General features: G+C 38.1%; 1 protein-coding gene across 5 annotated transcripts in view; it reads right to left on the bottom strand.

Annotated features, from left to right (window-relative positions):
- MAPKAP1 (MAPK associated protein 1) overlaps positions 1-14,303 on the bottom strand; it is a 370,977-nt gene that overhangs the window by 124,509 nt on the left and 232,165 nt on the right. For all 5 annotated transcript variants that reach the window (XM_001365912.4, XM_056812154.1, XM_056812155.1 and 2 more), the window contains one exon: positions 2,578-2,687. In XM_001365912.4, coding sequence (XP_001365949.1) covers positions 2,578-2,687 — 110 coding nt within the window. The remainder of the gene's footprint in view (positions 1-2,577; positions 2,688-14,303) is intronic.

The raw sequence follows: 14,303 nt of genomic DNA on the forward strand, positions 1-14,303 counted from the left end.
CTGAGCCTTTGCCTTCTCCTCTAGCAAATAAGTCTATCTCATCTGATACCAATTTAGTTCAGCAAGAATTTATTTATTAAACATCTACTTCCAAAAAGTACTTTAGATACAAAAATTAATAACAACAATTAGAATTTATGGTACTATTAATTATAGTTCATGGGGTCATGATGAGTTGGACACAACTGTATGAACAACCCCAAACTAGGATTTATATAGCATTTTGAGGTTTTTAAAGTACTTTACATATTTTAACTCCTTTGATCTTCACAACTCATACACACAACACTTTAACGTTTAGTTTCCCTCATATGAAATCTTATGAGGCAGGCACTTCATATATCATTGTCTCCTTTTTTCAGATGAGAAAATTGAGTGGGTTGTCTTTGAACTTTGTCCTAATTCGTAAGTCCAGTGCTCTATGATGATTATAACCTCAAGTTGTTCCCAAGCTCATGGGTTTAAAGACATGGACACAAATAAAGGAGAGAAAAGGGAAAGTGAGATAGATGCAAAGGCAAAGTCCAGGCAAAGCTGTGAGAAATCAGAGAAGGTAAATCATTTCTTATGTCTTTACAGCATTTTACATTTGTATTGTTGAAGCAGAGGCTATAAGGAAGGGAGCTACTATAATAGAGGCTGCTGCCTTGACCAAAGGCATGGAAATAGGAGAGGGAAAGTTGTGAAGATAAATAAGAGATATTTTTAAAAATAGAGAGAAAAGTAATTTGACATTGTTTTTACCCCAAATATACCAAGACATACCAAGATGTTAAGATATTTAGAAGTTTCTATACACTTCCTTTCCATCAAAGTGTTTCTGTGGTAAGGTGATAACCCTGAGGGGCTTAATGGCCATGGCAGCATAGCACTAGCCTTGAAAGGCCCTGACAAACTAGAAGGGCTCTATGAATGGGTCTGAGAATGAATGGTGTGTCTGCCATCCAGAGATATCTGGGCTAACTTGAGGGGATGGTAATGATGTTTGAGCCACATTAAAGATCATGCTTAAAAGCCACCAGAAATTGTAAAAGAATCATCATCTGTATCAGTAGAGGGTGAATCCACAGTGGTGAAGCCTTGTCCAGATCCTTGCATAAGTATTTTCTTACAGGAATTCATGTCAAAACAGAGTAGCAGATATTCCACCACTTCTTAACTGTAGATATGTTCTGTGCTAATATATGTCAATGAGGGAGGGGAGGGAGGAAAGAAGCATTTAAATGCCACCTGCTATATGCTGTGCACTTTGCTCAGGATGGTCCAAATTTATTTCATTTGAGATCATTTAAAGTCTCATGGCAGTGTCAAGGGATTTTATGGTCATCCTGCAATCTCCTCATCATATGATTGATAAAGATTTCCTTTACAGTTTCTTGGAGGGGCAGTATAAAAGTGGAGAAAATGATGTCTATGGAGGTAAAGAGACCAGGGCTAGAATCTGATCTATTCAGTAGGTCCATAGCCTTGGAAGCAGGTCACACAACTCTATAAAGCAGGTACTTTGACAATTATTATCTCCATTTTACAGATGAGGAAACTGAGACTTGTGCTGTCTCTGAATCTTATCCTGATTACATGGCATAATACTGACTGGGGTCATCACCTATAATAATACCTCAAATATCTGCAGTGTAATGGTAACCAGTGAAACAGCACACAAACATCATTTTCTTCACTCAAGGTTCCATTGGTCAGAGTGCAGGAATTAGTGTTCCAATGGAAGTGAGCCACCTCCAATTTCACAGCTCTTTCTATTAAATCACTTCTCCTCTCCAAATATCAGTTTCATCAGCTGTAAAATGAGGATAATTATCCTTGAGCCAATCTACCTTTCAAAGTTTTGAGTACTTTGCCAACTTTAAAGCTTTATAACAAGATATAATTGCTACTATTTTAATATTTCTCTGATCAATATAACTTCAAAATAATATAAGTAATATATTATAGTAAGGGCAAATGCCACTTCAACATTGGGACACTCCACAGTACCATCATATGGTTAACTATCCAAGATGTGAATGAAATGGTCTTCATTAAGGAACAAACTACTTATTGTCAGCAATAATTTTTGGCCTCATGTTCTGCTACTGTATGACAGGATTTCAGAGTTAGAAAAAAACCCTGGTTATCATTTTGTCTAGAGAGTCAACCTTTTTTGTGTCGTGGAACCTTTGGCAATCTGTTGAAGTCTATGAACCCTTTCTCAGAATGTTTATGAATATATAAAATTGAATATACAGGTTTACAAAGGAAGCCAACAATATTGAAATATATTATTTAAATGCTAAGAAAGCAAGTTCACAGATCCCAGGTTAAGAACTCCTGATTTAGTTCAACCTTGTTACTTTGCAGTAAGGGTCATTGAGGGGAAATGACTTTTCAAAAATCACACCTGGAATAAATGGCATAGTTAGTATTCAAACATATGTATTTTAGAATCCGATATGCATGTACTATTTGGGAATTTATCTTAAAGGTAACTGAAAGTGAGGAACATTCCTTCTACCCCCCTCCCCCATATTTAAAAATTCAGGCTAAAACTTTTGTCTTCAGAGAAAATATTTACTGTCCCACCTGAACCTCTCTGAGAGCCTTTCCTCCTTTTCAATGCCTTCTGTAAGATGTCTTTCATGGTGACCTTTGTACTGTCCACCTGAATAAGGGAGAATCCATGAGCAGCATTTCTGTAAGAGAAAGACAGATATTTAATGATCATCACCATTCATCCAGAGAAATTTTACTGCCTTCTTCAATGTGGTTTAAGAGAAGTTTAAGAAAAAGCCCATGCTTAAAGGTCCAATAAACTAGAAATTGATCAAGTCAACTACTAAGAGAAGAGAGGAAGAAATGGCATTATTGTACTTGTGACTGACCACTGGAGAGGAGTCAAGAAACAAGACTTTAATGTCATTCATCTCAAATTAAGCCTCATTGATGTGCTGGTTGCTGGTGGACACAAGCTCCTGGTGCTGGTTCACAGGAGAGATTCTGCAGCTGGAGGCTGACAGCAGATGAGCTCTGTTTGTGTCAGTAGATGTCACTGCAGACAGTTACTGCCATCGCATTAAGGATCATGGGGCCCCAGAGAAAAAGAGGTCGAGCAATGTAGGGAAAAAAATTATTCTCTGAAGCAATTTAGACACCCAGTGGAGGGAAGATTCTTTTAATGGGGTAGTCAATATTTTAAAAAAGATATTGGCAATGTTCACCGGCTCCACAGTAAAAAGAATCTTTGACTTTTTCTTCTTTGTAACATTCACAACTAAGAAGTTCCAAAGACACATCAATTTCATCTTTGAAACGCCTCCTCTTTATTCCCCACTACCATTATTGAGTACGTATCCTTATTATGACCTGCCTGGTAAATGGAAAAAACAATAAATCAGAGGACATGAACTCAAATCTTGGTTCGGTTACTCATGATGTGAATTAGGGCAAGGCAATTTCTGGGTTTCAGGGTCCTTAGTAATAAAATGAAGGGGGAGGGGTTGGCCTATAGGATTTCCAAGTCACTTTCACCTCTCATTCTATGATCTTTGAAGCAGTTTAGTACAATAGGCCGAACAAGAGTTTTGGAGCCAGAGGACCAGTGTTTAAATCCCAGGCCTGCAGTTTACATATAAGCCATGAGGCCTTGGAAAGGTCATTTTATTTTTCTGGGCCTTTTTGTAAAATAAGACTTTTGGACCTCTGAAGTTGCTTCTAGCTCTTAATACTAGGACCCTATCATGTCTGAAATAGCCTCATCATGCATCTTTCCTGTCCTTTCCCTCATTCCTCCAATACTTCTTTCCTTCACATGCTACTAGAATAATTCTCCCTACACACAGAGTTATTCACAACACTCTACTGCTCAAAAATCAACTCCTTTCTGTTCACTTAGTAGTTGGATGACCACAGGGGAAAGCACAAATTCTGTGGGCCTCAGGGTCCCAATCTGTTGCATGAAGTTAATAGTAGTTGTATTAATTTATATGGCTATGATTTGTTGTGAGGAAATCAGTCTTAAAGGACATTTAGTTATTGTATGGTTGTTACTTAATAAAGTATATAAATACTTGATCATGGCTATCAAGCTTCTCAGTACCTTGGCTCTATAGTGCTTGTCTAGTCTTACCTAAAGCTACTCCCCTCCAAATAATTCCCTTCAATTTAAATTCAAATTTTGCTGGCAGCTGGTGGGACAATAGATAGAGTTCTGGGCCTAGATACAGGAAGCTCCAAACTCAAATGCATTCCAAGCATTTATTAGCTATGTGATCCCAGGCAAGTCATTTAATTTCCGTTTGCCTTAGTTTTCTCATATATAAAACAGAGGTCATAATAGTACCTACCTTCCAGGGTTGTTGGGAGGATCCATTGAGATAGTATTTGTAAAGACCTTAGGACACTACTCAGCACATAGTAGGAGCTTGATAAAAGCTCCTTTCTTTTCTTCTTATCAACTACTAGCACTCCATACTTGCCAATTTTATACTTTCTTTAGCCTTTTCCTCTGCTTGTTGGATTCTGGCTTTTTTCAAGCACAATTAGAATGTCACTTCAACCTAATCTGCCCAGGTGTTAATGACCTTTCTTTGCTGGATGACAAACAATACTTTGCCTATATATTTCTTGCATTTACCATATATTATTTTGCATTACATATAATCTCATTAGATTATATGTTCTGTGAGGGTTGAGAGTCCTCCAGTGATTAGCACAATGGTTTAAAGATACACAGTAGACTATATATTTGTAGACTAGAATTTTTTAGAAAAAAAAAATTAAACAATTAAAGGATAAAGCACCTTTTAGGCTACATTTTAGTTTCATATCCTCAACTGAGTACAAAAAAAAAAGGCAGAGTAGGCAAAGGACTGGAACTGAGATTTCATCAATATAGGAAATTCCCCATGCTAATGGAGATAGACACCTTTTCTGCAACTTAGTCTGAGTATTGCTTAGGGTACTGAGTAAAATGACTTGCCCAAAGTCACAAAGCCAAGAATGTGTTGAAAGCAAGCCAAGACCAAAGTCTTGTTGGTTCCAAGGTCAGCTCTCTCTTTAGCCACTACTCTCTTTTAGGAATTAACTAACTACTCTAAAATTAAGGTCCTATGTACAAGAGGGAACTAAAAACACAATTCACAAAGCATCACAGATCAAAGACCAACAAAGCTAGAAAGAAGTGATCCTGTGACATAATTTTTAACAGGGAACACAGGGGAAGAATGAGACTTGGAATCTAGAATATAAGAAAACTAAAGATTATAATAATCATCAAAGGGACCTCAGAATAGACAACACTGAGTTTAGAAGGGATCCCTACCATATTTTAGAAAGTTAGAACAAAAAAATGTTCTAGTGTAGGATATTAGTGCATAGAATAATGTGTCAGAACTAGAAGGGAACTTAAAGAGTATAGACTGATAGCACCTAGAATTTAAGGGATATGATTATGTTGGTGGGGACCTTAGAGATTACCTAGTACAAACACTTTATATATGAAGAAACTGAACTTTATAGAAGTTAAATGAGTTGCTATTTCATCACAAAGCCAAGCAATAAGAGAACTAGGTCAAGAACCTCTCCTAGACAAGTGTCCTTATTCCTGATCCAACAATGACATGCTTCTTCCTGTTCCATTTTACAGCCTGGCATTGAAGAATAAAATGGAGCAGTTTTGCGTGACCTCTATTAGAGAACAAAATTTTCACCTAAGAACACCAGACTGACCGAGTATTCAGACACTATAAAGAATTTGGTAAGAATTCCATTTCTCCATGAGAATCCTGAAGGGTAAAATGACAATAGCTCGTATGTCTAACACATTTTAATGAAGGAATTCTAGTTTTATAGTCCATCAATGGACTGAAAAATTTGCTACCTCCTCTATACTCTCCTAACCTTTACTCTCTTCTAATATGGCCAGAACAGGATTTTCTAGTTATATGAGACTGAATCAGGGTGTTCATAATCTTAAAACCAAGCTGTGTAGGCTCAACACTGATGACCCAATTTGTTTTGCCAATATCGAGACATCTCAGCACCCCCTTCCCCCTCTAAAAAGCCTGCTGTTTACTATTTGATATTTCATTTGTTCAAAGGCAAAAGCTGGGGTCGATCTGGCAGGCATTTTTATCCATTTTAACTTGGTCAACTTCTTCCTATTGAGCAGCTGGCTTAAGAGCTGTCAAGCTAATTTTACTAAATGCTCTGTTACTAGATCAGGCCTGAATCACAATCATTCTTTAGCTCAGAAGCTGGAGCCTGTCCCAGAACAATCTTTAAAAGTTTATTTTACTGATCAAAGCAAAATGAGGAAAAGCTCTTCGTTTTCCTATATTTAGTGAGCATTTTAGTAAGTGATACTTTGGCAAGAGTACTGAAACGTAAAGTGCCCTCTACATTTATAAACTAGTGGATATTTGCTTTGGAATGGGGCCAGGAAATGTTTGCAGCAAATGCCAATCATCTGAGTTTTGACTTACAAGACCTTCATTGCTTGGTTTTGTTTTTATAAGTTAGCAAGTTTCCCATCTGTAACAATATGGTTGGGGGTGTGTTCTGAATGCACAAACAGATGGACACCAATGATCTGAAGCATTCAATGGACAGGCCTGGGGACTGCACACCTTGAGTAGAAGGCTAGTGTCCAGTCTGAGGGAAGGGATAGCAATTCTGCTCTCCTTTGTAATAGAAGACTACATCTATGATACAGTTTCTTATTCTGGGTGCCACATTTTAGTTAAGACAAAATGAAACATAACCCAAAGAAGTTGGTCACTATGGTAAAGGGACTCGATATCATGCTATGAAAGTCAGATGAAAAAATGGGCAATGATTATATTGGAGACAAGATGTCTTGGTAGAGAGGGAACAAAATTACTGCCTCTGAATATCTGGAAGGCTGTAAGGTAGAAGAGGGACTGCATTTATTCTGTATGATTTTGAAAGACAAAAGTGTGAGAAATCAGAAGACATTACAGGGACATCAATTTTCATTTAATATAAGGATTATAAGTGTCTTGAGAATGGAAGACTCCTTCTTTAGGAAAGAGTGAGCTTCAATATCTAGAGGAAATACAGTAGAGTCTGGATTACTCCTTGCTAGGAGGTAATTCATGAGAATGTAAGACTCCTTCTTTAGGAAAGAGTGAGCTTCCAATTAGGAAAGAGTAAGCTTCCAATATCTAGAGGAAATACAGTAGAGTCTGGATTACTCCTTGTTAGGAGGTAATTCATATTTAAGGTGAGATTCTAAATAGCTGACCTCTAAGGTCCTAATTCCAGGAATTTCTAATTCTCTAAATCCTCACAACAAATGGACAGGTTTCTAGCTTCAATTCATATAATTATGCAAAGATATACATAACTGGAAAAGAAGGTGGGGCGATTCATGTAGGAAAGACAATCAATGGAAAAGCTGAAGTGCGAATCTGGTTATTTCAAGAGAGAATGTGGTATGCCAGAGAAGCTTAGTAGAAGGGACATTGAATTAGGAGTCAGAAGACATGGGTTTGTATCCCAACTATGTGGCCTCTGTTGAGGTCCTCAGTTGCCTTACCTGTAAAATGAGGGGGGCAGACCACATGAAATATAAGGCCTTTCAGCTCTAAACCCTATAAGGCATAAATTCTGAACACCTTAGCCTCAGTTCATATGGCAGATCATGTTATTTTAGGAGACAATAACTTTACCCTTATTTGTAAAGACCGTCAAAAAGATACTTTCTGTTTAGTTCAAACTTTCACAAATTGAAAAGGTCCTTTAAAGGGGGCTTTTGAATAGAAGAAGATCACTGATCTCTAATTTTTTTTTTTTTGGTCATTATACCAAAACCTACCTGGGTGACAAGGTTAAAGAAAGCCCTGGAAATGCTGGGCACTTATCATCCACAGGCATTCCTGATAAATTGTGCTGAGGAGGAATAAAGGATCACCTTCTGTATTTTTTCATTACACTTTTCTTTTGTTACAGAATACATAAATCCATTGTGGCACAATGTAATATGTATCATCGTGCTACACCTGCGGACGCTTCCGAGCGGCTGCCATGTCTGTATAGTCAGGAATGATAAGTGAACCGCCCGTGAATGTTAATGATAGTGATCATTCTGAGGTAACTTGGCTTTCCATCTTCCTTTACAGCCTCTGCGCTGAAGCCTGGGGAGCAAGGTTCATGAGAGGAGAACAAAAACCCACCATAAAGGTAAAAGGCTCAGTGCTCAGAATACTGCTGTGGAAGTGAGTACTATCTCACTCAGGGGCTCAATTTCAGGAGAAACATGAACATTACAAAAAGAGAAAAAGGTTCTGTCCTGAACACAGTATGCTCAACCAGACCTAATAAGTGTTCTCAGGGCAGATTTGGGCCTTGCTCCTTTATCCCCATTTGGAGACATAAAAACTTTGGTGCCTGGGCACAGATTGCTGTTTTCCATCTTGCTTCTACCACTAGATTTTGTTTAAAAAAATGATACAAGCATGAATTTTAATAGTAGTATTAATAATGATAGTAATGCTTCACATATATGTGATGTTCTGAGAATGAGTATATCCTCCACTGATATGTATCTCAAATCTTTTTACATGATATTAGATAGTTTTCATGAGTTCCTGTGACTAAAATATTGAGTACTCTTCTTCCTACTTGGTGGTGAGCCTTTCCAAATTAAGCCAGGCTGGTCCTTGGATGAGAGGCATTGTCTGCTCTTCTTTCCAGGCTCAAAGCCTAAATCTGGTAAGACTTTTTGAAGCTTTGCTCTGCTGGTATACCCTTGAAAAGCCATGATCTCCCTCATGAGAATGACATGGCAATATATAAAGAAAAATAATACCTTCTCACATTCATAATGAACTTTAAGATTTGCAAATTATTTTCTTCATTTATAAAAGTTTTTCCAAGGCAGCTGTGGACCTTGCTCATTTTTCCTTCCAGGTTTTGTTCCTGACTTTCTGGACTTTAAAACCATGCCCCCATAACTGATGGTTCATCCTAGAATTTCCCTCAATGACTGAGGCTTCTTCACCTTGGAATTGTTTGCCACTGATGTGGTTTATTCACTCTGGTAGGTCTGCCCTCCTCTTCTCCCATTAGAGAGCTCTTCCTGAAGCCTTCACTTTGTGGAGGGACCAAAGCTGTCTGCCTTCTTTTCCTTCCTTCCTTGGTTAGCTCCCTTTTGTATGTTGCCTTTCTCCATTAAAATGTAAGCTCCTTAAGGGCATCTGCCTTTCTTTTTGCTTGTATTTGTATCCCTGAACTTAGTAACTCCTTGTCTCCTTCCTCCATTTTTCTCACAGACAGTGAAGGGTGCTATCACACCAATTAAATTACTTATTAATTGAAGTTTTACAATAAATTCTGGAATAATAAATTTACTGCATTGTTGTAATTAACAATAATAATACTCGAAAAAATGGAAAAATATCAAGGACATTCATGCAGCTATTCCTGTCAAACACAGACCACACATTTCCATAATTTGCTAGTGGAACTCTTCATGAGTGCTTGTGGCCTCCAACATACATCTTCTAGTGACCAACAAATTTTAGCCACAAAACTTACTGCATTTCATCTGAGGATGTACACAATCCATCACCAAGTTCACCTTCCATCTTAGAATCAATACCAAGAATGTTAAATAGAGGCATTAAAAAAAGACTTTAGTGATAGATTACTGGTCACTGCCCTAATCATCTCATATGTTAATAGTGCTAAGTAGTTTACAAACCATATTCCTCATAACCACTCTTGAGCAAGTGCTATTCCCAATTTTACAGGCAAAATAAATCAAGTTCACAAAAGTAAAGGGACATATCCAAAGCTAGTGACAAAACCAGTTATCTGAACCTGAGTCTTTTGCCCTTGGCTCTCATTGTATTTCTACCATGCCATGATGGTAGTACATAAAATTAGGGATCTTAATGAAATCGTGGATTTCCATCACATATTTCAGCTTGGCTAGGTCATCCCCAGATGACAAAGGTATCTTATTTTGGGTTTCTCAAGAATGTTACATCTTAGTTGTCAGAAGTCCAGGGCTCAGGTGTAGGGCACATTATTCTCAGATCATAAAATGAAGAAGGCAGGAAATGGAAAAAAAAAACAAAAACCCAAATTCAAAATAACAACAGGCCTATTAGCCCTTGAATGGCAGACACAGAGAGTGAACACAACCTTACAGGGAATCCAGGGGCCCGGGATTGGGGGGGGGGGGGAAAAGAGGGGAGATTTAGCTCTGCCAATATACTGCAGTATGATCCTGAGTATGTTGCTTTCCCTCATTATGCCTTGGTTTTACAGATGGATTCATAGAATATGGAAAATAAGGCAGAATGTTAAGAAATGTCAGTCCTAGAAGGAACTGAGAGATGATCTTGGTTAATCAATCATTTTACAGCTAATGAAACAAAAGCCCAAGGGAGGTGAAACCACTTGCTCAACGTCCTAAAAAGTAGTGACACAGCTGGGATATGAACTTAGTTCTTTGGACTTAGGGTTTAAGTGTTCTTGATATTGCATGCTTCAAGTTGGTCCACATCTTTTAAGCCTAACCATTACCTTGAACCCTCACTGATTACTGTGATACTCCCTATGTTGCCCCTTCAGCTGCAAAATGGAAATATCTAAGGAAAGAGAGAGAACTACATGTAATAATTACAACCTATGGTCGTTTGAAGTAAGCCTTCTGGGAATAACTCCACAGGCAATGAGTGTTTACACTTGTGTGAATACCACATTTTGTTTAACTTAACCTGACAAGTTTTAAAAATAGATCAAAGTGCATTGTCTTCACAAGCTATGCTTGACATTGGATAAAGCATGCCCTTTCAAAATGGACATTTTCCAAAAACAGAACTTGCCAGACTAATGGGCAGTGAGAAGCCAAAATGACTGCCCTCCGTCTTCTCCTTGTGTAACTTCGCCAGAGTCCTTGAAACTTGCCAAATTCGGTCATGCCTGCTTAGCCTGCGCGACTGATTGTGCCAGAAAAGAAAATAAGACACAGATGTATTTGAGCTCTTTGAGTTGCCAGTAAGAGAGACAGTTAATGGCTTCATTTCGACCCTCCCCTTCCAGCTGGGCACAGGTGGGGGATAATGAGGTCCCTCTCCCTAATCAAACTCAATTATTTACTACTCTATAGAACCACAAAGACATTCACATTCAGTTCAGAATATAAAACACACCATGGGCTACTTCCAACCACTGCCACTGGGTATTTATAACAAACTCAAGTGGCTAACAGTTTGCCTTGGCAGGAGTTTAAGTGTGTAAAGTTTTGCAAACTGTTTCTGCTCAAATATGTCCTGCTGAAATGGGGTCCCCAGGAGGGGTTTCCATAACTGTCAGCTCAGTGAACTGTATAACATCTGAGAATGTATTCAACATACAGTGTAGGCAGGATCTTGAAATCAAACGCCACATTTTATCACAAGCTTCTGAGTAGCATCACATTTTTTTTCAACAGCAAGAGTGACACTGTATTAATAAACATTACAAGTCGCTAGCCTGACATACAGAGCGGCAACTAAGAGACTCCAGCAGAGAAAGTGGGGTGAGGGGAGGGTGAGAACAGAAAACAAAATGAGCTGTATTCAGTAAAATGTGACCAATGGTTGCTTATACCCAAAACAAATACACTTTAAATATATACTTTAAAAATACACTTTAACATAACAGTTTTCCAAACCACAAAATATTCCAAAAGAAACTGGAAGGACAACAGAGCACAAAATGTTAGAACAAGGAACAAAGAAGGTTAGACCTGAAAGAGGTTCTTGCCACAGAGAACGTATGTTTTATGTATAGTACATTAGACACTATAGTCCAAGGTCTTTTCCAGCTTTAATGTTCTATGTTTTAGTATTCTATGTTCCAAGGTTCCATTCAGTGCTTTCATTATGTTTTCTAACGTCACTTCCAGTTTTAACATTTAACATTCTGAGGAAGCTTTTAGAGTGTTACTATGTGATTCTATGATGAGGATGTACAGATTTGAAAGCACATTTTTTAGCCTGAGGCAAAAAAGCCTGAGTTCCCAGAGACCAGTGGGACTGGAAGTTCTGCTGTGTCAAATACAATAATCTCCAGGGAGAAGAAAGTTCATTTGCATGACTTGCCCCTCAGACTTGTTGCTGTATAAAATGAAAGTAAATCTAATTTTCAAGGATTTTTCCTTGTTCACCTGATTATAACTGTTAATATTTAATCCAATTTAATTTAATTCAGAAAACAATACTTGTCTGTTATATTCAGAATTCTGTGCTCAGAACTGGGGTCTAACCAAAGTTTATATATGACATCCTGGCCTCATGGAGCTCACAGGCTAGAAGGAGAATAAGATACTAATATAACATCATCATCATCATCATCATCATCAGCAGCAGCAGCAGCAGCAGCAGCAGCAGCATTGTTTGCAAAACACTTTATAGATGTTAATTCACTTGACCCTCACAACAACCATATGAGGCAGGTGCTATTCTTATATCCTATTTATAGATGTGGAAACTGGGGTACAGATTAAATGACATGCTCAGGATCACATATCTAGTAAAGTGCCTGAGGCAGGATTTGAACTCAGCTTTTGTTTAATCTAGGCATAGCTCTTTAGCCACTTTGTCACCTAACTGCCACTATGATAATGTGATCATTATTATATATACTAATACATAAATATAATAGAAAAATTCAAATAAAATGTTGTGAGGTGGGAGGAAGGAGTCATTACTGACTAGGGAGATCAAGATAGGCTTCTTAATGAAAACAGGACTTTGGCTGGGTAAAAAATAAATTGATGAATTATTTTGATTCATTACTGAGGTATTTGGAGTCATTACATTTAGCATTTCGATAGGCAGACAATTTTCATTTATGCACATTTATTTCCAAACTTGTAGATCCCAGATCATCTGGTCAGAAAATTCAAGACTTTAAGAAGAGAACCATCAGGTTGGAGTTAACTAAACAAAGTCATCAAAAGCTATTCTGAATTCAGACAGTATAAACAGTTTATAGTAGAAGACAATCACCTCAGCTTGTGATCCCATTGGAATGGGATATATATCTTTAACAGGTGATACATAAAAGTGAAAATGAGGATTTATACTGGAGAAACTATATACCTTTGAATAATTCCAAAAGAATCATCCATAAAAGGTAATTTTTTCAACACTAATAATCTTTACCTTATCTACATGGCTACATCTAGAAGTATCAAATTAGCAAGTGACCTAAAGGGCAATGGAAAGATGTAAGATAGATGTAAGAAGGCTGAAGCTTGTGTTCAATCACTCCTTTGTTGCTTGATTACCCATATCATGCTCCCTTAACTGTGAGTAGAATCCAAGTGAACTCCTTTTATAACTCCAGCACTTTGCATTGGAAGCATTCTTCTTTACTTTCTGTATACAGTCTCACATTGTTATTTCATTAGATCCCAGAAGTTTAACTATCATCTCTATATAGATGACTCCCAGATCTACATATGCAACCCTAATCTCTCTTACCTCCAGTCCCATATCACAAAGTACTTATTGGACATCTCCAACAATACTAGTAGCCATGTCAAATTCGTGTCCAAATCAGTCCTAGCTAAAGCAGCAAATCGCCGAGAGAGAGAGAGAGAGAGAGAGAGAGAGAGAGAGAGAGAGAGAGAGAGAGAGAGAGAGAGAGAGAGAGAGAGAGAGAGAGAGAGAGAGAGAGAGAGAGAGAGAGAGAGAGAGAGAGAGAGAGAGAGAGAGAGAGAGAGAGAGAAAGAAGTATATGCCAAACAAATCAAACCACCACCATCACAACTGCTAACCTTTCATCCTGAAGGAGATAGCCCAGATCCTGAATTCAAAAGTCTTGGGAATGACATTGTTCCCCAAACCAGCAAATCTACTACCAGCAGAGCTTTTGAAGCCACTCATTGTAGGGGAGAAATCATTAGAGTAAGGGCTTACTTTCCTTATCACCATCAGCAACAAGTGCTGACCAAATGCTAATAAAAGGCAGCTAGGCACAGGAACCCTTGGAGTGGTAATATTCCCTAGACAACTGGTCCTGCTTCAAGCCTAGAATTCATGACTATTACTTGAGGAAGCAACTTGTGTGGAGGGGCTAGCTATCTCCACCAATTGTCATACATTTGCCATACAAAGAGGCAAAAGATATCATGTGCCAAAGAAGTCAAACTATCATCACCACCTTGATTACTATCTCCCCTCATATCCTGATAGATAGATAGATACAGCTCAGAACCATGAGCCCAAGAATTTCAGGACGTCAATGCTTCTAGCTCAGGGTGTCAATGCTTCTAGCCCATGGCCTTC

Source organism: Monodelphis domestica, chromosome 1, assembly GCF_027887165.1.
Source record: "Monodelphis domestica isolate mMonDom1 chromosome 1, mMonDom1.pri, whole genome shotgun sequence".
In the NCBI taxonomy this organism is placed as follows: domain Eukaryota; kingdom Metazoa; phylum Chordata; class Mammalia; order Didelphimorphia; family Didelphidae; genus Monodelphis; species Monodelphis domestica.